Source organism: Heteronotia binoei, chromosome 7, assembly GCF_032191835.1.
Source record: "Heteronotia binoei isolate CCM8104 ecotype False Entrance Well chromosome 7, APGP_CSIRO_Hbin_v1, whole genome shotgun sequence".
NCBI lineage: Eukaryota > Metazoa > Chordata > Lepidosauria > Squamata > Gekkonidae > Heteronotia > Heteronotia binoei.
The window spans coordinates 57,510,761-57,535,067 of NC_083229.1; the positions used below are offsets into that span (position 1 = coordinate 57,510,761).

Here is a 24,307-nt window from a genome sequence, read left to right on the forward strand (position 1 = left end):
TAAAACCTTATTTGTGCATTCAACTTTAATTTTTTTTATATGTGTAACTTAAAAAGCACTAAGTAGTTTAGTAACATATTTATTTCTATGTCAGCAAAGTTGTGATGGTAGCCCCTCCTCCCATTCCCTTTGATTGGAATATTTTTGGTTTCAGTGCTATTCTTAATGAAAATAATAAGCAGTTTGAGCAAGAAGAGGATTTGCATCACCACAGAACTACATATTCCTTTACTGTAAGATAGTGCACAGACTGTGATAGCAACAAAGTTCATTAAATTGGTCAGAAATTAGAAGGACAAAGTACAAAAGCCTCCTATATTTTATACGTTGGCTGTGATACCAAAAACACTTTCTTGAAAGTAACCCGCCTTCGATAAAATGGGCCTTTCTTCCAAACAGTCTTGCTTTACCCTTTGCACAATCCTTTGCCAGCCTGCTAATCAGCTGTGAGGGGGGAGGGACAAGGAGCGGCCGGCAGCCATCAGCACCAGCATGACACTTCCAGGTGGAAATGTCGTGGCTCTCTAGCAGCTGACAGAAACTCTGTGGTTTTATCATAAGAGTTTCTAGTGATTCCTAGAGAGGTACCTGTGGATTTTTTCTGGAAATAACACCATCAGCCCAATAGTCCTTTTTTCACTTCTCAGAGCAGAGGCAGAAAACAAGAGGGGTAGGGAGAGCCATCCCCCACCAGTGAGCTGGCAACCCTGAACCTTATAAGCATTTCATAGCCGCCCTGAGCCCGCCTTGGTGGGGTAGGGCGGGATATAAATCAAATAAAATGAAAATGAAATAGGAAAGTTAATAAAAGCTGCCTTGTCTTTTACTGTTTATGGATTCAGTCTGCTGTACTCTTGATTTTTGTGCCTTTTCTGTGAAATAAATTAATCAATTTTCCTGACCTCAGAAGATTTCCTGGAGTTGCTGTTAGAGAGACACAGGTTGCCTCAGTATCGCTAATGGGACAAATCACAGACCCAGAGGATTATCTGAGGTCAGAAAAATAGCAGGGAGGGAAGGGCTACAAAGCCATGACATGATCCAGATCAGTGCCCTGCTCTTGGTAGCTCAGGATATCCACCCACAGATTTCTAGCAGCTCATCTAGTTTTGACAGGATTGTTCATTTAAGTTCCTTTTCAATAAATCCCTCATTTTTAAAAACTTCCCTTGTTCTTTTTCATAGAAAGCAGAATGGATGACAACAACTTGCAATCATGCACTTTATGCAATATGTGATGTTTTCACACAGTATTTGGAAGTACTTAGTGATGTCCTTTTGGATGATATCTTTGCCCAGCTGTACTGGTGTGTTCAGCAAGGTAAGAAAGTGTACCAAGCTTTTATAGACAAATGCTAATGGTTTATTCTGTGCTGTATAAACAAACCAATGCCTTGTTTTGTGTTACAGACAATGAACAACTAGCACGGTCTGGTACAAATTGTTTAGAGAATGTTGTCATTCTGAATGGTGAAAAGTTTACCCCTGAGATCTGGGATAAAACTTGCAACTGTATGCTGGATATCTTCAAAACCACAATCCCCCATGCGTAAGATTGTTTTTTAAATAACTGGAGAAATGTATGCATGTATATACTGCTGGTCTGCATGTCTGCATCATGGGTTCTGTACAGTTTTGAGCGCAATAAATAAATTATGATAAAGCTATTTTTTGCAATTTTCATTCTAATAAGATAGCCCATTAAACTTACAAGTAAATCCCATAGTCATACACAAAAATGTTATCTTCCTTAGTATTAATACTTTTATTTTGTACTGTCTGTTCTTTGAAAGAAGTAAAAGAATTGATGGAGCTTTAGCTGAAAATCAGAAAGACAAAGAATGGGCTTCCATATCAATCAATAAATCATTGTATTTATTCATATTCATCTTCTTGGAAGTTCTTTATTGATCTTTTTATGTATGTCACAACTTTGAGTGCCACTTTTTGTTGTTAATGTTACTCAAAACAAGATCAGCATATCTTCAAATGTTTACCTGTTATTTCTGTTCTAAGTGTGTTCTGCTTCTCTTTTCAAGGCTTTTAACATGGCGACCAACAGGGGGCGAAACAGCTCCTCCATCTCCTGGCAGAGAGAAACAGTTGGTATGTTTATAGATGAGTACAACCCATGTAGCTCAATGAGTCTTGCTTCTGAATAAATATGGATAGGAAGGGGTGTCAATCCGTTTTCTCACAAACACTGCTTGCCGCATGGAATTTAAACTTTTCAAGATTACAAACGATTTCTCAGCCCATCTGATTTCAGAACTTCATATAGTTTTTGCAGAAGTACAAATGTCCTTTTAACTTTGAAAGCTTATTTTGTAAAAGCTTTCCATAATTTTGCATGTATGACTGGATATGAATACATTTTTAGGAGAAGCCACTGTCAATACTGTCTAGCCTCAGGCTGACAACCAGAGGGAGACTTACCAATGGAGACAGTATATCTTTAGCGACATGATGATGTCACTTCCAGCATAATCCAGAAGTGATGGTATCACATAAAGGTGACTTTCTAGCATTTGCCCAAAACTTTAACCGAAGAGTTTTAGGCAAATGCTAGAATAGTGCTCCTACATGGTGACATTACTTCTGGGCCCCCCTCCCAATTTTTTCCTCATTGATCCACCAAGCACTATCAGGGGAAGAGGGCTTCCAGCCTTCCGCCCTGAGCCACTTGTGGGAAGGGCGGGATATAAATCACGAATAAATAAAAAAATATAAAAAGTTAGTGTATCTTTAACCAGGGCTTTTTTTGTAGCAGGAACTCCTTTGCATATTAGGCCACCCACCCCTGATGTAGCCAATCCTCCAACAGCTTACAGTAGGCCCAGTAAGAAGAGCCCTGTAAACTCTTGAAGGATTAGCTACATCAGGGGTATGTGGCCTAATAAGCAAAGGAGTTCCTGCTACAAAAAAAGCCCTGGGCCACACACCCCTGATGTAGCCAGTCCTCCAACAGCTGACAGTAGGCCCTGTACTAAGAGCCCTGTAAGCCAGGGGTGTCAAACTTATTTGTTATGAGGGCTGAATCTGACATAAATGAGACCTTGTTGGACTGTGCCATGTGTTTCATAAAATACAATGGTAAGTAGCAGAGATATAAACTTTATAAAGGACACAGACAATCACAAAGATTTTTTTAAAACTTAAAATAAAACATGTTTAAAACATTAGCACTTGTTTGTCTTAAAGGTGCTTTCTTTGTATCTCTCCCGTGTGATCCAGGGGACTGGGCAAAGGAAGCTCTTGCTCTTTCCTTCATTCCCCAAGTGACCAGGAGGGGGAGGAGCCTTAGCCAATAGAAGGGAGGTTTTGACTCTGTAGCTCTGATGTGCTATTGAGAGAGCCTGGCAAAGCAAGCTATCCCTCCCCCATTCCTCCCCAAGGGAGGAACCTCAACTAATGAAGAAAACAGAGGCTTTGCTCAATAGTTCCTGTGTGATTGAGCAAGCCTGACAAAGCAAGTTGTGATGCAGAAGGAAGGAAGAGAGAGGGAGAAGGAAGCAGACAACAGCCAGTTGCTCGGGAGCCTGATAGAAGCCCTCCAGGGGGCTGATTCGGCCCCTGGGCTGCATGTTTGACACCCTGTGTAAGCTCTTGGAGGATTGGCTACATCAGGGGTGTGTGGCCTAAAATGCAAAAGAGTTCTTGCTATGAAAAAAGTCCTGATCTTTACGCATGCCCTGTAAACATATTCATATTTAACTTTCCTTTAAAAATCAAGGTAGTAAAAAAATCCACATGGTACACAGAAACATGTAACTAAAAATAAATGCAATATTCCTTCTTAGTGTATTGCCTAATTGCACAGGGAAAGCACCACACAGGACAGTAAGCTTTAAAAATCCATGTGATGCTGCATTAACATATGCAGTTTTCAAGAATAAAAGGCCTTGCTGCAACTGTATGAGGAGGACAGTACCACATGCTGAATTGCTTAAAATGATTGTCTCACTGGGTGGAGTAGTCTTCATGTGGTTGAATTTAAAATTGCCTCTTTAGCCGTGCTTGCCATTGGAATCTCATAATGTGCATACAACTAAAGTCTGTTTGGTCTTGTTCTGCTAGGATGAAGAAAATGTTTACTATTCGGAGTCATGTTAAAATATATCATGAGCAAAAGAGCCACATCTAATTTACACATATTAATTTAAAAATGTTACGTTTGTATCACTCTGAGCTCCTATAATTGGCAGTAGCCTCCTTGTTGAGGTAATATTATTTATCTCTCTTTCAGGATACAGTATCACAGAAATCTGTTGATATCCATGATTCTGTACAACCAAGACCTTCAGATAGAAGCCAGTTTCAGCCCATTGTAGGGCCAACAGCAAGTGAGGAGGTCAGCAAAAACAAACCTACAGCAAGTGAGTGTTTCCTTAAGGAAGAAAAGCTGTTCCTTAAGGAGAGGTGTTTATTATATCAGGACCCTCTGAACAGCTAGATGGACTTTGATCCAATGAGTCCGACTGGGGCAGAGAAGTACTTTTGGTCAAGCAGCACAATTTTCCTCTTTCATCTTTCTTACCTGCTGGGTCTTCTAATGTGTTCCACTGTGTTTCTCTCTCTTAATGTTTCCTGGAGATTTTGGGATTGTTTTCTAGTGCTGATCTCAGAAAGGAGGGAGAGCACCACAAGCCAGCTCCTTGGAAACCCTTTTGGATCTGAAGAACGGTTGTTTAAAATAAAAATACTAATTCTTCAAGAATGAGAACATCTTGCCCCAAAAACAGCTATACCATAAAATGCCTTGTACCTCTTGGATTTCAGTAATTAGGTGAAATTGAGTTGTACACATATCAGATAGATGTCAGCTGGGTTGTGTTTTATGTTATGTTGCCATACTTTAAAATTATACCACTGCCATTTGGTTTAATGGCAGCCTGTGACCATGCTGTCTTGTAGTGTATTGCATCATGTTGTTGTTGCCATTATTGTGGAAGTTTCTAGAACAGGGGTGTTGAACTCATTTGTTATGAGGGCCAAATCTGACATAAATATCACTTTGTCAGGCCAGGCTGCGTATGCTATAAACTGTAACAAGGTATCAGAGATATAAACTTTATAAAGATTATTTCAGATGCTGTATGGCAATAATAGGCTTGATTAGATTTGGTGCAATATGCAGATGGGTAGTAGGCATGGAGATATCAGCACTGGCAATGAGACAGGAAACTTAAGTCTCAGTTTGGTCCAGGAGAATGCAAAGAATAAATGGAAATAAGTCTGAAGAAGTGAGGAGTTAGTCACGAAAGAATATACCCTACCACAAATGTTGTTAGACTTTAAGTTGCTACTAGACTCTTGCTCTTTTCTACTGCTATAAGAAACCACAACATTCAGAAACCAGCGGGGAAACATTTTAACCCTCCACAACATCTACTGCTGTTTTAAGAGGAGCAGTTCTCTTACAAAGGAATTTTCGAGGGAGATTAGAAAGAGAGACTGCTGAATTGCGCCTGAAGTTCAAGGCAATAAATCCTCCCGGACTGAACTGAAACCTAGGTTTCTTCTCTCATTACCAATGCCTGCTATTGTCATTTGGTGTCTGAAATCACTTCACCAAGATATAATGACAGATGGACTTACATTCTTATCTAGCTGTATAGAAAAAGTGGGCAGTGGCTCATGAAATCTCATGCCCTGCCACAAATTTTGTTAGTTGTTAAGGTGCTGCTGAACTCTTGTTTGCTTCCACTAAGAATGTGCTGTTAGATTTCTTCTCCCCCATCTGTAAGAAATGGAAAGGGGAGTATCTTTCTCTCTCTGGCTTGCTGTCTCTGGCTCTTTCCCTCCCCCTTTTTCCCCTCTCTCTTTGAAGAATAAGTGTGCTTGCACACAAAACCTATACCAGGAATAAACTACTGTTGGTCTTAAACAGGGGACTCCATTTGCTCTCTCTCTCTGGCTCTTTCCCTCCCTCCACTCTTCCCCACCCTCTCCCTCTCTGAAGAAGTGTGCTTGCACACAAAAACTTACACCTGAAATAAAATGTTGTTGGTCTGCAACCTCAGGACACTATTTTTTCTCCTTCTTTCTCTGACTCTTTCCCTTCTCCTCCCTCCCCAGAGGAGGGGAAGGAGCCCTCAGCCAATCAAGGGAAGGCTTTTCTCTGACTTTTCCTCCTCCTCTCTCAGTCAATCAAGGGAAGGCTTTCTTGCTCTCTCCTGCAAAGCAGGAAATAGGAGAGACTGAGCAAAAAGAGCTGCAATGCGAGAAACAGGAAGTAGGAAGCAGCAAAGGGCCAGTTGCTTGGTGGGCCAGATTGGAGCCCTGTGGGGGACAGATATGTCTCTTGGGCCATATATTTGACACCCCTGTTCTAGAGCATGAAATGGTATAGAAACTTTAAGGGTTCCTTGACCCATTATAGTTTGGTTTCAGATCTGAGTTCAGAACCAGGACAGGTTTGGTTATACTTGTGGACAGTCATCTGTCAGTGGCCTTTGATACAGCTGACCATTCCATCTGCATTCATTGTTGGAATATGGAGTTGACCTTCTGTTGTTTCAATCTTTTCAAGTTAGATATGACTCAGATTTTCCATAGGAGGAGCAGAAGTAACAGGTTGTGCATTGCCTTAAGGTTCCATTTTGTCACCCATGCTCTTCAGTGTTTACATGAAGCTGCTGAATTACATTGTCCAGAGGTTTGGGGTAAGATAGTTATCAATATGTCCAACTCTGTATTTCATTCTGTAAGCCTCAAGATGCATCTATATTGGCTCTTAACCAATGCTCTGAGGCCAGATCTCACAACTCACCCAGATCCAACAACTCAGCATAATTTTTTCAGTTGTCAAAAGGGATTGTTCCTTTTTTTTTGACAAGCAGAAAAAAATGGTAAAATCCATCCCATAGTAATGTGTCTTACCAGTATATATGAAAGTTTCTTGAGGATCTTAACAGAATATTTAAAGGAACAATCTGATCTTTAAAAACGTTTTACAGTTTGTCCTAACCGTAAATAATTTATTTACTGCTCATATTCTTCCTTTCTTTCTTTTTTTAGAATTCCCAGACCAGAAACTGTTCGGTGCTCTGTTGATCAAATGTGTTGTGCAACTGGAACTCATTCAAACTATTGACAACATTGTATTCTTCCCAGCAACCAGTAAAAAGGAAGATGCAGAGAATCTAGCTGCAGCACAGGTTAGTACAGTTGGATGGAGAGCCAGTTTGGTGTAGTGGTTAAGTGTGCGGACTCTTATCTGGGAGAACCGGGTTTGATTCCCCACTCCTCCACTTGCACCTGCTAGCATGGCCTTGGGTCAGCCATAGCTCTGGCAGAGGTTGTCCTTGAAAGGACAGCTGCTGTGAGAGCCCTCTCAGCCCCACCCACCTCACAGGGTGTCTGTTGTGGGGGAGGAAGGTAAAGGAGATCGTGAGCCGCTCTGAGACTCTTCGGAGTGGAGGGCGGGATATAAATCCAATATCTTCTTCTGATGATGATGATGAAGAAATGATTCCATTCTTAGGTCTTGGATTCCATTTTCTGCCAGAAGGAATCTATAATTTCCAGCAAAAAAACAAAACTTATCCTTATATTGTAAGAGTTGGTTTAAGTTTGGCACAAATATATCGTGCTATACTTTTTCTGCTGCAACAGTCCATTTTATGGACTGCTTCGTGAGATCTTTTTTAGCACCCAGCACTGCCTAACTTAATTAAATCCACATTATGCCTCTTGTGCTCTATCATAAGGCTATTTCTGTCTGCAGACTTCGGCTGTTGAGCATGCCTGTAAATATATTTGTATCTTCCTATTTCTCCTTTTTCATTTTGCTTCGCATTCAGTGTGAAAAAGTTTTCTAGGAAATGGAAAACGTTGTCACTGCTTTGTGATGGTTTTCTTGTCTAGATTTTTGTTTGTGGGTCAGCACAGCTGCCTGCATTTTCTATTTTCAAATACAATTTTAAGTTTATACAGTGTAGTTTTATCACAGTTTATATTTTGACAGGTATTATAAAGTTTGAATTATAATAATTAAAAATGGGCACCTATAGTGAACATGAAATCCTTCTTCTTTCTTTAAAGAGGGATGCAGTAGACTTTAATGTTCATGTGGATACACAAGATCAAGGAATGTATTGCTTTTTAACGTCTCAGCAGTTGTTCAAGCTGTTGGATTGCTTGCTGGAATCTCACAAATTTGCTAAGGCTTTCAATTCAAACAATGAGCAAAGAACTGCTCTGTGGAAAGCAGGTAAGTCTTATGAACACTTGACTTTTTAAAAATATTACTTTACAGTATTTCATTAGGGTTGCTTTTGAATTATATGCCTGCATAATCACCAAGTAGAAAAACTAGAGAAAAAATTCAAGCGGAAGAAAAGAGATAATTTTATATTCCTGTGCTGTAATAGAGAAAAAAGATAACTGAACAGGAAGGGGTGGGTAATTGTACCCTTGGCTTAGATTGGCCCAAGCTAGCACCCAAAATCTTAACTCTAGAAGACTCCATTTTTTGCTCTGCATAGAGCCCATAGTGAGAAGAAGATTACATTATTATATTGGAATGTGGTTGCAGTAAAAATTTCATCAACTACTAAATTTTCTGACCTCCCCTGCCTATACAGCCTGGGTGAACTGCCCTTTTTAGAGATCCTCATGGCATCTGCTAAGTGGGTCCTTACCTTTGTCAGCATATGCCCAGCACCGGAGGCACCTGTGGATACTAGAAAGTGGAATTTTCTGCTGGTTGTTGTTATTTTTAGGAATTTTAACTAGTATAGATCTGTGTCGTTATTTAGATTTATTACTAGGTGTGTATTTTAATCTCTTGTGACCCACCCTGAACCTGTTTGCAGGGAGGGTTGGATATAAATCCAATCATAAAATAAATATGATATAATGAACACTGCATTGGCCATCAGTATATGTGCAGCATGCCCCCCCCCAAAAAAGCAGGACAAATAATGCCCCTGGGGCCATTTTGGATTGGGAAACCAGTGTGGGACAAAAGCCTTGAAGCCCCTTGCAGTGTGGCTTCAGGCTTTGCCCCCTGCAACATGGTCCCAATCTGAATCACAGGCCCTTCAAAAATAAGTATTCCTGTTCCTGACTTCTGCCTGTCAGCCTCAAAACTGTGTTGGGCAATCCCGACCCTACATTTTATGTGTAGTTAAACCTCTTAATTCAAACAGCCAAAATACCCCCATGCTCAGATTTTATCATTATCAGCATCTAGTCACTGCCACTTTTTTTTAAACATAGACACAATCTTATCCATTGTCAGCCGCCTGAACAAAGAGGATAGGTACTCTGAGTATCCTATCTAATACCTTTTGTATCTGTTTCTAATCCTCCCCCCTTCCTCAGAGACACATTATTCCAAAGCAGGTTTTCAGATGAAGACAATTATATCTGTATGGTTGTACTATTTTGACAGGTTTTAAAGGAAAATCTAAGCCCAATCTACTGAAACAGGAGACCAGTAGTCTTGCCTGTGGGTTGCGCATTCTTTTCCGTATGTATATGGATGAAAGCCGCAGAGATGCGTGGGAGGAAGTACAGCGGCGGTTGTTGAAGTAAGCTGTGCTAATCTGCATTTCATTTAGCTGTGCTAATCTGCGTTTGAGCAATGTGGTATGAATCTAGGTTAACATTTTTGCCCAGGAAGAGATGGTCTTTCAGTTCTCTTCCATAGAAAGGCTCAGCAGCAGTGGTTCAAAATCATGAGTTACCCTTACATAGTTTTGCTTAATCATGTTTCCATTCTGTTAGGAGTATGCTTAGTAACATGTGAATCACCAGATACAAAAGTGATCATAAATATATATGTTTTTTTTTCTCATTTTGCCATGAGTCTTATGATTACACACACTTTGCTGTTTTTAATAGTGATTGCTACTTCCATTCCTCTGGGTTATTTGGGCTTTCTGTTTCTTCTCTGCACCCATCTAAATGTCATGTGAAGCCATGGCTCAGTGGTAGAATACCTACTTTGCATGCAGGAAGTCCTGGTTCTCTTGGATAGTAGGTGATGTGAAATACCTCTACCTGAGACCCTGGGCAGCTGATAGACCAATGGTCTGATTCAGTGTAAGGCATCTTCAAGCACATTTTTAGGAGCTGCTAAGCTACTTCCTGTACTGTTTCTCCAGAGTCACAGCCTTTTCTGAGACAGGGCTGTGTCCCTTCAAAGTGATTCAATTGCAAAAAAATTTTTCTGTAGTTAGTGTTTCCATTTACTCCATCAAAATGTAGCATGTTCCATATGGGAGAAAATGTCCCCCCACATTCACAGTTTACCATGGGAAACCTACAAAGCCCCTGATCCTATGAAGTTGTCTTTAATGCCTTAGTCTTGGAGAGGACTAATTGGATCCACTTTCCAAATATACCACTATTCTCATCTAGTGTTTTATTGCCTTTTATTAACTGAAATGACAGTCTCTTGCTACAGCACGTTCACATACTTGAACTTTCTCTCCTACTGGTATGTTGTTTACAGTGTTTGCAGTGAAGCTCTCAGTTACTTCCTGACTTTGACATCAGAAAGTCACCGGGAAGCTTGGACTAGCCTGTTACTTTTATTCTTGACCAAGGTCCTAAAGATAAGTGATGATCGGGTGAGTAAAAATCTAGAATTGGTTGGGGATTAAAAACTGCTTCCAGGCCTCATAGTAGAATGCTATTTTGGCAGATTGCAAAGTGAGAAAATAATTTTCAAGTCCAATCCTACCATTTTCTTTACCTCATCCCCGGCAACCCCATTTCTCCCTCTCACCACCACTAGTGGTCTTAGGGGGCCTTTGAAAAATCAGTGTCATAACACTACAACATTATAATGGTATATTGTGCTTATCCCTAGCTTTTATTTTTCAAAAATAAAACTCTTTTGGTTGCAGAGATGTAAGAAATATTATCCCTTGACAATCAAAAGGGCTAAAGATTTACTTCTTAAAAATAAAACCTGGGAACTAGTGCATTTATTCCATTTTGGTGTAGTGGTTAAGAGTGGTGAATTCTAATCTGGAGAACCGGGTTTGATCCCCCACTCCTCCACATGCACCTGCTGAGTGACATAGGGTCAGTCATAGTTCTCTCGGAGCTCTCCCAGCCCCACTTCTCTCACAGGGTGCCTGTTGTGGGGAGGGGAAGGGAAAGGAGGCTGTAAGCTGCTCTGAGACTCCGAGTGAAGGGCAGAGTATAAATCCAACCTCTTCTTTTTTGTCTTAAATATAGTAATATAAAGTTATAGCAAGGTAGTTATTACTGGGGTTTTTTACAGCTTAGAAAAAAGCTTCCAGTGACAGGGTGAAATGGCAACCAAGAAAGGATATGGCAAAGAAAGTGCAGAAAAAATGTACCTGTGACTGCTTTGTCACTTCTGTGAATTCCTTTGTATTTGCAGAAAACTAAATGCAGGGAGAACTACAAGAATTGTCTCCATGTGGAAGCAGCCCCAGGATATTATCATGTACATACAATATATCTTGATTCTTAGGCATTATACAGAATATAGTTCATGTTACACCAAGGTGTACCTGATGCAAGGCCCTCTGAAGCCTCTGTGGTATAGGGTAGTGTGCAAATTCTCTGAGCATCCTGAGGCTTCACAGGTATAGTGTAATACCCAGGCCTTTTTTTGTAGTAGGAACTCCTTTGCATATTAGGCCACACGCCCTGATGTAGCCAATCCTCCTTGAGTTTACAGTAGGCCCTGTAAGCTCCAGGAGGATTGGCTACATCAGGGGTGAGTGGCCTAATAGGCAAAGGAGTTCTTGCTACAAAAAAGCCCTGGTAATACCTAAGACATACCTATGAAACAGGAACTCTCTGGTTTGAATGTATGCTGTGCAATGAACTACTAGGAGGCTTTCAGCAAGCCACCCTTAATTGCCCCAATAGCAGTATGGATACAATATTTATCTAATGTATAAAGTTGTTGGGTATAGACTGCAACTGAATAATGTGTGGAAAGGGCTAAGTAGATGTTGTATTAAATATTATTCTCTGCCCTCTGTACTTGAATGACTGAGAAATCATTTCTGTTTTTTTCTTAACAGTTCAAAGCTCATGCATCATTCTATTATCCCCTCCTGTGTGAAATAATGCAGTTTGATCTGATTCCTGAACTTCGAGCTGTCTTGCGGAGGTTCTTTCTACGAATTGGGATAGTTTTTCAAATATCCCAACCATCTGATCAAGAGATGAGAACAGCTAAGCAGTAAAAGTGTGGATAACAAAACAAAGGACCAAGTAAACTTGCACTGGATGTCTGTAAGGAGTTTCTTTGTATTGGCAATGTGCATCTATGGGTTCACAGTACAGGACAGAGCTGTAATTTAGGCTTGCAACACTCTAGTTCTCCGGGTGATTTTCTCCCCCCATCTTTGATCTGGCTTGTGTTGAGCACAGAGCCAGTTTTAACAGTCTTATTGCCAGCCTGGCCTGTGATACCCCTTTTACTTTTCTAGGCAGTGATATATAGATCAATATATATCAAAAGGTGTTTATGATGGGTGTACCCAAAGAACTAACAAATTAAAAAGTTTGAACTTCTACAGAAGTACAACTCAGGAGAGCTGTATTTTGAAAGTCAGAAAAATATTGCTCATGATAAAAGATCTAGGAACTATGTGGAATTCTTATTCTGGATATTTTTTTTCTTTGCACACTCAGGCTGCCTGGGATGTAGGTAATCATCTTTCTGTGAAAAAAATGTATAGAGATGCAGGTCTGTAATATAAAGTTCTAAACACTATACAGTTCTTCCTGCATTATTTTATTTCTGTATCATTTACTATATAGGCCCATAAGTTTGTTTACCAAATGCACTAGTTTGAATTTGAGTTGTGATTTTGTCTGTTTCCTAAAAGTTAGTCTTGCTGACTTTTATCAAAAATATCACAACTGACAACTGTTTGTAATATACCTGTGATAGGGCTTTTAAATATAATAAGCCATCACAATGATCCTTCAGGACTGGAACTTGAATCACTGCAAACAGGTCTACGTTTTGTCTGCTATCACTTTTTTGTTGTTGTTTGATGTAGATTTCACTCTATGTACAGAATTTAATGTTGAATATATTCAAGTAACAAATCTGGCATGGTTTGGGGATGGTTTTAAATTTATTGGAAATGTATTCATACTGTGAATTGTGCTCTGATGGTTAAAGAAAAGATTGTCAAGCATTCTGTCTTACAGTGGATGTAGAAAATTTTTTCAGATGGAAAAATGTATATGGTACAGCTATGTAAAGTTTTCTATGTAAATTCTGTACAACTTTCTGTACAATATTGGTTCTCATCTGGCATTCTAATCAGGTTATAGGTCAATAAAGTTTTTGAATTCTTTCATCGGTGCAATCAAAACCAATGTAACGTAAAACTATTTGTTATGTTTTAGTTTTAAGACAAAGTATATGGGAGCAAGGACATGGCCAGTCAGTGCCCTCACATTTGAAATTTTTATAAAGTTTATTAAGTGGGAGTTTTTCTGGCAGGTGTGAGAGAATATGACTAAAGTAGGTAGCAATAATCGTCTGTGGTTTTAATTGCAGCTACACAGAGCTATTATTCAGCCTAGGGCTTCAGTGTATGCGCACAAGTTGAGGAGGTAATAAAGGTCTTCATGATCCTAACCAAATGTGAATGGAGGGTAATAACGGTACTTCTGAGAGACCTATATTTCCCCAAAGCAATTATTATCTTGGTATGTGAGGAAGGGCTTAATCATCATGTCACAGTATATTATAAATCCTTATTGGCGCTAACCAATAAAGAGGAAAAAGCGGATAATCTATTTTATCATTCTTAGCTTTCCTTTTCATTGCTGTGCCTGAGAAGCTGTCATTACTTTTTACACAATTTCCTTACCAGGAATGAGTGACATGGAAAGAGAGAAGATGTAAATTATGCAGGGCCTTCTAGCTTGGCCAGAGCTGAAAAAAAATCCATCAGCATACCTAAATCCATCAATATCTAAATCATCCATCAATATATCTTAATAGGACCCCTTCTGCGGATACTTAAAACTGGACATTGCAGCTATGAACAGACAAGATAGATCTCTCTGTAAATATGAAAAAAACAGATTTGTAGAAAAATCTTTTTTAAAACCCTCATGAACAGGGGTGAATAACCCCCCCACACACACTAATAGAAGCTGTTCCTGCAACTCCTGAATTACCTCTCAGCAGCTGTTGTGGGGGTTGCTAGGCAACCACAACAGTATTGCCAGCCTTTGAGGGAGAGACTCATTAGGGCCATGCCCAGCAGCCACTCCACAAAAGCAAGTGTGATTAGCATTTCAGACTGGAAAGACCCAGGTCTGAATCTCCACTTTACCATTGAAGCTTGCTGGGTGCCCTTGGGTGACTCACACACTCTTAGCCTAACCTACTTCACCTACTTGTTGTGAGGATAAAATGGAAGGTGAAGAGAATGATGTAAGCTGCTTTTGGGTCCCCATTGTGGAAAAGTGGAAGAATAAATATAGCTGAAGGGCAGGGAGCAGATAAGATGCTTGGTGGGTGAGAACAAAGATGTAAAGACCCAGAAAAAAACAATTTGGGGGGGGGGGGGGGGGAGATGAGGCCTTTAGTTTCATTAATTTCACAACAGGCATACATATACTGCTCTTAACTCCAATATGCTAATCGAGGGGAAAAGCAGGGCTCTTGTTGTTTTTCCATAGTGATTCACTTTCTGTTGTCCTTCTGACATGACTTGTGGTTATCTTTTCATCTTTTCCTCAAACTGCTGTGACATAACCACAGACTGGGTAAAAAGTAGCTATTGCCCTAAATTGTTACAGCTGGGGGGAGGGGAAGAGAGATCAGAAGGAGGTAGAGCAGAAACTACGACCAAAACCTGAGGAAAAATCTGAATTTTCATTGAGAACTCTCTAACCAGAGAGCAAAAATTAAGGTACATGTGCTAAGATGGAATAGGGTGCATCATCTTGCAGTTTCCTTTTAAGTACTGAGTATATTTGCAATTATGCTTGTACAGTAATAAGGCATTTATAATGTTTAAATTCCATAAATGTCACCCTGACCTGGATAGCCCAGGCAAGCCTGATCTTGTCAGTTCTCAGAAGCTGAGCAGGGACCCTGGTAAGTACTTGGATGGGAGATCTCCAAGGAAGTCCAGGGCCGGGGTGCAAGGCAAGCAAGCCACCTCTCCGAAACATCCAAGCCCCACTAGGGGTCACCAGAAGTTAGCCATGACTTCCAGGCATGCGCACACACAAAATAATAATTCCATAAACATCCAATGATGCATTTTAAGTTAAAGCAATAAAATTAGTTTAGGATAAGACAATAAGTATTCCATATATTTCGATTTTTCCCATCTTTTTTTTTTCAGGAAAAAAATTCCCCCATTGCATAACTTCCAGAAATGTTCCATCGCTATGTGGGAAGAAGAGAAAGAAACAGGAGAAGGAATGAGGCTATGGGACTTTCAGGGAAGAAAAAAGGAAATTGGGGAGACAACAATGAGATGCCCTTGCAAGTCCCCTTGCTTGCTCTCCTCAATTTCACTCATTAAAGCCTAAGTACAGTGAGTGACTCCCAACTCACAGGAGAGGAATCCTATCTTCCACCCACCCCTCATTCAGCTGTCCAGCAGCCTGCAGCACCATAGCTTCCTCTGGCCTGGTTCAAGTGGTGGTAGCAGCTCAAGCTCCTCCTCCTCTGTCCTGGGAGATTTAATCTCATCCCCTCCATTTTTTCCTTACTATTAATATTTTTCTGCAAGTCTGGGGAGATCTGCAAGTTTGCAGAAATATGTCCCTTCTCTCTCCATCGCCCTTATCCACAAATGGAGGAGGGGAGCACAATGAGAAGTGTTATGTTAAAAGTCTGAAGTTTAACTGACAGGAAAGGGGTGATTCTCCCAGTCAGCTTTAATACTATGCAATTAACGCACCATTTGATGTAAGAAAAATCTAGGTTGCATCTTGGATGTGTCAAGCATACAGGCAATTTCATATTCACATACCAGTAAACAGTTCACTTGCACTTCTTAAATCAGGTCAACTTGACCAGCAGGCAATAAACTTTATGTTGGTGATGCATGTACAACTATGGACAGTAGCATTAAGAAGAATGGAGGACAGGAGCTTGTTTATACAAATATATTACTTTGGAGTTTATATAGTTATGGTTCGTATCACTAATGTATGGATCTTGCATTGCCTGGCAAGGTGGCCTTTGAAAATATACAGTGGCCAACTGAATTTTACCCCACATTCACTGAGTTTGGAGTTCAACATTTTGTGTTGTATGTTTAAAATAAAGTTATAAAACGGCTTCACAAACATAAGGTAATAAAATAGAATTTGTTTTTTAATCTTAAAATCATGACCATAAGTTATACATTCAATACTACTAATACAAAGTTTGTATTAACACACACAGACCCACACTAAAAAGGACAGACTAGTTAGCATTTTAGAACAAATGATTAGATAGAAGGTTTATAATAAATAATGAAGTAGTAATGTGAAGTTTTAATCTCTTTAGGCTCAAGTGTCAGTTATATGTTTGAGAAATCCAGGTCACAACACTATTTGAGAGATGATGTACTTCACAATCTTGTACTAGTACTTGTCATGAGGTATTTATTTCCAAACAAAAGTGGTACCAAGGATAACCTGAAAACCTTGCCTTTGTGCCATCCAGCTAAATGAAGATTTCTGTGTGTCTTATTTCAACCTGAAGTTTTCAAGCTGACCTAGTGCAGGAGGCTTCATTTCCAAAATTAGATCTTATCAGTAATATACTGACAGTTCATCAGAACACAGAGGACTACAGCAGTTGTCCAAACTACAAGCTCACTGGCCTTTTGATGAATTCATAATGTCTCTGTTTCTGTATATGGCATTGGATCCCCTAGATCCATTATGCTAACAAGTGCTCTCTGCCAAATAAAGCACTTCTGCTAGCAAAACAGATCCAACACACATTAAAAAATTTCAAAGTGCAATAGTGTATAAGAGTTCTTTTGAAAGGCACAACAGGGTTCATTGCACATTTATTCAGCCATGTGCCGTTGACAGACCTTGCCAACTGAAGGGGGCATTCTCAGCAGAAGAAAGCTCAGCCTGACTTGACTGCCCAGCCATAAATCTTTTAAGGGTTTCAGATGTCCCAGGTCTCAGCCATGGCTCAGTTGCTACTGTGTCAACTGAGTTAGGTCTTCTGCCATCTTTGGATGGCAACTGCTTCAGGATGTCATCAGCATTTCCCAGAGAAATATCTTCACCTTGAAGAAGAAAAACCAAGCTTAATACCAAAGATACATTATTGGCATAGGGACACCAACAAGTTATTTTTGAACTTTGCAAGATTCTTCTACAGGCATGAATGATCAAACAAAAATGGAATAATCCATGTATCAAGACAGAGCTCCTAGACAGCTGGGAGATACAAGACCAAAGAAATTGGTTGATTCAAACACATTATCACACTTACTGCCAGAAAAACCCCTGAAAAAATTGTAAAAAAACTGGTCTACTCATATAACTTATTCAAGACTAGCTTAGTTGATCTTTGCATTTCACACTACAATAGAAGTTGTCTTAATCCTAGGTCTCTGTTACATTAAAGAGATCTGAAGGATATAAGGGTAAGAAAATTTTAAAAATTCAGAGGAACTTTAAAAATAACATGCCACTTATCCAAAGTTAGCATACAGAATTAGACTTTTATAATTTCTATTTCCACACAAAATCTACTCAAAACTTTTTATAACAGGCAACTGAATTTGCATCAAGGGACTGATTCTAAGACAAATTCATCACTATATACAGAAAAGACATTAAAAATAACATATCAAAAGAAGTTAGCCTTCATAGCATTATTTAACTGTCTCTGAAAGCAACTATGTATGTTAAGTTGGCTTTACGATTGTCACATGCTCCTTATTTGGTATGTTTAGCATTAACAGAAGTACTCATTAGAAATAAGAGGCACCATAACTGGAGACAGCAATATTTTTCCAAGGAAGCCTCCAAATAGCCTGGCCGCTACTTTCTGCTTGAAAGTGGCCAGGTGCTGCAGGTGGAAAGCAGTGGTGTGGCAGCACTCTTGTGTGCCGCCTGTCACCCTGCACAATGACATCACTAGAGATGCCATTGCGCTGCATGCACATAACAAAAAAAGGGGCTTGGGGGGGTGCGGCACAGGGGTCTGCTGGTAGTAGCAGAACCCCTAGTGCTGGGCCTGGTGGCCTGTCCTTCAGAGGTTTTAAAACTGAAGCAATGTTGATTCGGTGAACTTAGGCAGATCATGAGAAGAAAGGCAGGAAGGGTTGCATCAGTGCTTAGTTTTTGTGGCCCTTTCTTACACACCACTTTGGGGCCAGGCAGCAATTCTTCCCCAGGCCAGTTTTGCCAGAGAACCTGGAGGGGTTTTTTGCCATCTTCTGGACATGGAGCAGGTTCACTGTGGGTGGGGGGTGGTATTTGTGAATTTCCTGCATGTGCAGGGGGGTAGACTAGATGACCCTGGAGGTTTCTCCAACTCTATGATTCTTCAGTTGGCACCCCATACTCCCTCTAAGCTGTGGAGTCTTGTGAGCAAAAATTCTACTTCATGAGCTTCTGGCATTAAAGTTGTGAGCTACTGCATAAATTAGTTTGCTGTGAAGCCATTTTTCCTGGGCTAAGACAAAAATGTATGAGCCAGAGGCTACAAAACTGAGCTAGCTCACACTAACTTAGCTTAGAGGGAACACTGTTGGCGCCGCTAGTAGGTTACAGAGCAATATGACCAGAACTCCATAACTTTCCCCTCCCACTGGATCCACAAGTGGTCCGCAGAACACTGTACCAAGAGTCAGAGGATCCCCAAGAACAGCACTGGGCACAATGCAGGAGTCTGCAGTGGAACAGGAAAATTTTTAAAAATTCCATTTCTCAACCAATTCAACATTAAGTACCCTTCTGCCTGTGGAAAATTTATTATAAATGATTTTTCTCCTTGTGTATTATTTACTTTTCAATTTAAAAGTGAAGAATAAGCTACTTGATACCTGATCAGGGACAGCCGGACCATTTCACCTACAGGTGCATACAGATTCCTGGAGGATCACTGTCCTAGGGGGCTGGTGGCAGCCAGGAACAAACAGAGCTGAGCAGCAGAGGCCACATGGCTCAGACTTGGCCAAAGAGAGTGGTGCAGGAGGAGGCGATAGATGAGCAAGGCATCCTTTGCTGGCATCACTGGTCAGCTCTGAGTTGTGGCACCTGAAGCAATGACTTCTAGCACTACAGGAGCAATTCAGGCTGGCTGACTGGCTCCATCCTGGGCCATTTTATCTTTCTAGCCTGCTCCTGTACCCAACTGCTTCAGAGCTAGTATAATATGGAGAGAGAAAGATCTATCTTCCCTATGATAGATTGTTCTTTAGTATAAGTTTGCCCCATTTCCAGGACTTCTGCACAAAGTGCAGATTTAACTAGATTTGAATAGCAGTCACATTTTGACAAGGACCCTGCATTTGTACCTACGATTTTTGTGTGATTTTCTAACACAAACTAATATCCTCATTCATCTCAGAAAGTGAAGTGTTTTGTTTGTTTGTTTTAAAGGACTCAAAAGCAGGGTTGTGGTATACACACGATGCATTTCTTGATGTTTCATTGAAAGTGGGAGCCTGTGATCATATGGAAATCCATGTATATATATTTGTGCCTTTTGAAGTTTGGGATTGCAGAGTTAACTCTATGCAAGTGAAACACCTAAATTCTATGAAGGCTTTGCTTTAAACCTAAACATAATTTTAAAAATAATAAACACAGCTGTTATGAACAGATTCAGGAAGCAATGATTAATCTCAATCTATAGACCAATCCAGAGAATCATAGAAGGCTGTAAAAACATTACTCTGTTCACAGATAAAACTGAGAGTGTACTAGCTTTCTCCCCTGGCCAGACACAAGATAACGAGTTGCTGGATACTACTTTTGCCCCCCCTCCCAACACAAACAAGGTTCTGTGCACACTTCGAAAAACTCATCTGTGAACAGAAGCATATTTCTGTAGAGACTGCATCTGCTGCAGTGGAATATAGGTCTCCAAAGAGCATTTTCTAATATCTATCTAAAACATAAGAGACCAATTTGGCCAGTTACTCACCCTGACCATCATTTCCTCTCTACAAAGAAAATGTCAAAAATGAGTCCAAATTTTGGCGACACAAAATGCTAACCTATCAAGAAAGAATATACAATGTGGGGAAAACTTTTAAACATCTTTGTTAACTTCTATGCAATATGGCAGTGATACCAGAAGAATCTTAAACACAATAGTTATCCCCAGTTGAATCTTAGAGTAACAAGCCTGCAGCACATGTGCCACAGTAAGATGTGCGTGACACAGTTTTAGTAATGGGGGGAGGGGGGAAAGGTCTTCAGACTACAGCAGTGAAGCAGGAGGCACAAAGAAAAGGGCACAAGTCATTTTAGTCCTGAAAAGAAGCCTTGCTGAGCTGCTGCTGCCACCTCAGCATCCCCTCCCCTCCCTTCCTCCTTTGGGCTCTGGGACTGTTATGTGCAAAGAGAAGATAAAATATGCATCTAGCCTTTGTTCTTCTCCAATGCCTCACAGTGCATCAGAAGTGGTGAGCAGTATGCATAGATTGGGACATGATCCTTCACAATTTCTCTCCAGTGCTAGGAGGATAAACTTTAGCATGGATATGGCAATGTCTATTAAAAGCTGGAAATCTAGACAAAACAAGGAAGAGGCTTGTAGCAGTTAGAAGCAGTTTTTTTCACTCTTCACTTCCCTGTTTGTGTCCCCTTGGCCTCTCCGGTTGCTTATCTTTGTTATGATAATACAGTGCTTAAAATATGGCCTCTTGACTCCACCTGAGACCAACTTGGTCCATATATAAGCTCCCAATTTACTTCGATATGCAGTTAAGAAAAGACAGCAAAGCATTCTTTTTTGCTGGCAATCAACTATGAATATTCAGGTCTTCTTTTCTCATTTTATATTTAAGGATTAGATTCTTCCATCTTATCTGGAATTTCATAAGATGTGTAATTGCGTAGGAAGCTTGGGCTTTTGTCAATATTTGCTCTTTTAAATAGCGAAAGGAAAGGATCATACCTATGTGAATAGCTTTCTTCTGTAGTTCATTAAGTCTTTGCAAGCGTTCTTCATTTCTGGCTTTCAATTGATCTATATTGAGACTAGAGCCTGAGTGCAGAGAGATGTTGTCAGACTGGAGTGGCGGAGTCAATCTAAGAGGTACGTCATCCTGCCAATGTATAGAAGCACGAGAAGTAAGTGCATTAAAAGGTGGTCTATATAATCTGTAGGCATTTTCACCCAAGCAAAACACAGATATTTCAACTGAAAAGAAAGTGAAGTTCAGTCCAGACAAGACTGAAATGACGTCAGTCAAAACTGCTTATTAAGGAACCAGCCTGTTCTGGAGGGAATTGCACTGCCCCTGAAAGAACAGGCTTGCGTTTTGTTTTTTGGGGAGGGGATGTTTCACTTAATCCTGGCCTAGCGGTAGAGGCCTAAGCTTCCTCTGTTGCACATAGTGCCTTTTATTAGCTTCAAATTATATGTGATCTATGGGCAACTTTCAAAACACATGACCTGGCCACTGTTGATACAGGCTCTAAATAATCCTGGTCAGGGCTTTTATTGTACAAAAGGCCCAGCAGGAACTCATTTGAATATTAGGCCACACCCCCTGATGTCCCCATTGTTTTGCATAGGGTTTTTGTAGGGAAAGCCCAGCAGCAACTCATTTGCACATTAGGCCACACTCCCTGACACAAAGCCAGCCAGAACTGCGTTCCTGTGCGTTCCTGCTTAAAAAAAACTGATCCTGGTTAGATTACTGTAAAATGCTTTATGTGGTGCTGCCTTTGAAAATGGTTTGGAAACGCCAGCTTTTCTAAAAGTGACAGACAGGCTACTGTCAGAGGCAGGGGTATCACATCACTCTAAAAAAAAATTGCCCATTGATTCCTGGGCACAATTCAAAACACTGTTTCTGACTTTTAAGGTCCTCTAGGGCTTGAAACTAGAATACCTAAAGGATTACCACATTCTCCTATTCTTCCCAGTCCACCAGCTAAAATATACCTCAGAAGCCCTGCTCTCTTTGTCCCCACCTGGCGGTGAGGCATATGGAGACCAGAAACAGGCCTTTTTCAGCAGTAACACCTCACCTGTGGAAAGAGGTTCACAAAGCACCTACACTGTTCCCTCAGGTGCCAGGTTTTTATTTAAGGGGACAATTTTTAGCAACACTTCTATAACTTGGTTTTAGCCTGAAAACTGTTTTGAACTCATTTTGAGCTTATTTTATTTTTTTATGTTCTGACTAGGTTTTAATGTGTTTTTAATTATGTTTTTTCTATTTACTTTATAAACTGCTTTGGGCAAATTCCCTGGAGAGGCAGCACAGAAATATTCTTAATGAATGAATAAACACACTAGAGTGAGAGAAATCAAGTTCATGTACTTGTCATATGGACTTGCCACTTGTTCTTATGCTCTCTGCCAAACTTCTGTGGTATTAAGCTGCTGCAGTATTTATTTATATATTCCACCTTTCTTCCAGCATGGAACAAAAGGCAGGAGACACAGCAACCTTGGATTTTTCTCAGGAGCTTCTGTCCCGGTTCCAGGAATAAATACTTTAAAAGGCAGCGGGAGGCCAACAACATTATTTTGTCAGTAGAATTTACATTTAAACACCCACATCTGTTCATTATTTTTAAGTCCAGGTATAGGGCTGGATAAAGAGTTTGTACTCTGATCCCTTATGATTGTCCCTCTGCTGCAGCACATTGACCTTTTCAGGAATGAGGATCACTTGAAACTTGGCATCCGCAAGTAATCCAATACATATACCAACCAATGAGAAACTGAAATTTAAAAGACATGTTACCCTATCCTAACCAAAGTTAGTTGTGCTTATGTCCCACCAAAAACCAACCACATGTTCACTGCAACTAACTAAAACCCCATAGGTATCAATAAGATTTATATAGGACCTGCTTCAACCTGCTGGAGGACCATGACATTTCAATTACCTTGTTCTTCTCTCGCCTCCTTTCCCTTGCAGACAGTGGTGGTGGTGGAGTGAAACTCATAGAAAAGTGAGGAACATCTAAAGTAGGAAAAGCCTCACCGTCAGTAGCTAGAAAAGGAAGATCCCAGAACTTAGCACATACTTGGATTTTTTTAAAAGCTCTATAAAATACCCTCAAGACAGTGTATACCAAGATGTATTTGCTTTTCTGACTCAAACATGCAGTACTACATGAAGCTGCACTGATGATCTTGCCTGTAAGCTTCCCATAAGCAACTGGCCAGTCATTGAAGGCAAAAGATTGTTGGACTAGATGGACGTTATCTTGGTCTAACTCTGAAAATATTTTTGATTCAGTCCCCAAATGTGGCCACCACATTGTTATGTTCAGGTTTCTTTTGTTCTGTGCATCTTATACATGGAATGTTGTAAAGTAGCAACAATTTGCAAACTCCTCTTAAAATAACTGTTGGATCTTGTTAACAAAATTCAATGCATCGTCAAAAGATCCTGTGCAAAGCAAATTTTCATACTCTTACCAACATTCTTGTTATTTGTATTACCTCTAAAGTCTCAATAAAAAATGAAGAGATGGGTTTATGAACCTGTGTTGTGTAATGGACAGTTATAGTCTAAAACAGGGAGATCCAGGTTTGAATTCTGTCTCCACCATGACGCTCACTGGGTGAGTTGGGCCACTCATGCTCACAACTGTATGAGGTAGCCAAGGCTAAAAGATAAGGGGTGGGGGAGGTCACATACACAGTGCTCAGTCTTTTGGAAGAAAGCCAAGACCAAAAAAAAATGCAGGACTTATAGATAAAATGTTGCTTCATGTAGTAACTTCAAAGCAACAGCTAGAAAACCTCATTCATCTACCACCAAACTGCCTTTTGTGACTGGCTCTGCCCTGGCCCCTACCCTCACATTCCAACTTTGTCTTTGAATATTCTATGTCTCTGTTTACGTACCAAATAAAATGTTAATCTCTCTATAAATTCAAGCATATCAATTAATCTAGGCCATAATCAGGAAATACAAATGTTTCAAGGGTCTCAACACATCTGTCTCAAGATCTAACATTTCTCTGACACATAGTCCATCAGACCTGGAACCTGAGAAACATGTTACATTTTTCATTTCAAATAGTTCTTTTATGCTATGAAAAGAGTTGGTATGGAGACTGTCAATAAGTCACAGATATGGGGGAGTGCAATGCATACTAAATATACGTTTCATTTTCTTTAGCAATTTTAGGCAACATTTTG

General features: G+C 40.2%; 2 protein-coding genes across 6 annotated transcripts in view; one reads left to right on the plus strand and one right to left on the minus strand.

The window, feature by feature from the left end:
• Window positions 1–13,317, plus strand: part of ARFGEF1 (ADP ribosylation factor guanine nucleotide exchange factor 1) — a 109,068-nt gene extending 95,751 nt beyond the window's left edge. For both annotated transcript variants that reach the window (XM_060243672.1, XM_060243671.1), the window contains exons 31-39: window positions 1,186–1,321; window positions 1,411–1,549; window positions 2,040–2,106; window positions 4,247–4,376; window positions 7,021–7,160; window positions 8,047–8,215; window positions 9,401–9,539; window positions 10,466–10,583; window positions 12,024–13,317. In XM_060243672.1, coding sequence (XP_060099655.1) covers window positions 1,186–1,321; window positions 1,411–1,549; window positions 2,040–2,106; window positions 4,247–4,376; window positions 7,021–7,160; window positions 8,047–8,215; window positions 9,401–9,539; window positions 10,466–10,583; window positions 12,024–12,188 — 1,203 coding nt within the window. In that variant the 3' untranslated portion in view covers window positions 12,189–13,317. The remainder of the gene's footprint in view (window positions 1–1,185; window positions 1,322–1,410; window positions 1,550–2,039; window positions 2,107–4,246; window positions 4,377–7,020; window positions 7,161–8,046; window positions 8,216–9,400; window positions 9,540–10,465; window positions 10,584–12,023) is intronic.
• Window positions 13,318–16,294: 2,977 nt separating this feature from the next.
• The window catches only part of CSPP1 (centrosome and spindle pole associated protein 1), an 83,615-nt gene continuing 75,602 nt past the window's right edge, over window positions 16,295–24,307 (minus strand). For all 4 annotated transcript variants that reach the window (XM_060243693.1, XM_060243694.1, XM_060243692.1 and 1 more), the window contains 3 exons: window positions 23,041–23,147; window positions 21,089–21,239; window positions 16,295–17,234 (listed from right to left, as the gene is read on the minus strand). In XM_060243693.1, coding sequence (XP_060099676.1) covers window positions 17,008–17,234; window positions 21,089–21,239; window positions 23,041–23,147 — 485 coding nt within the window. In that variant the 3' untranslated portion in view covers window positions 16,295–17,007. The remainder of the gene's footprint in view (window positions 17,235–21,088; window positions 21,240–23,040; window positions 23,148–24,307) is intronic.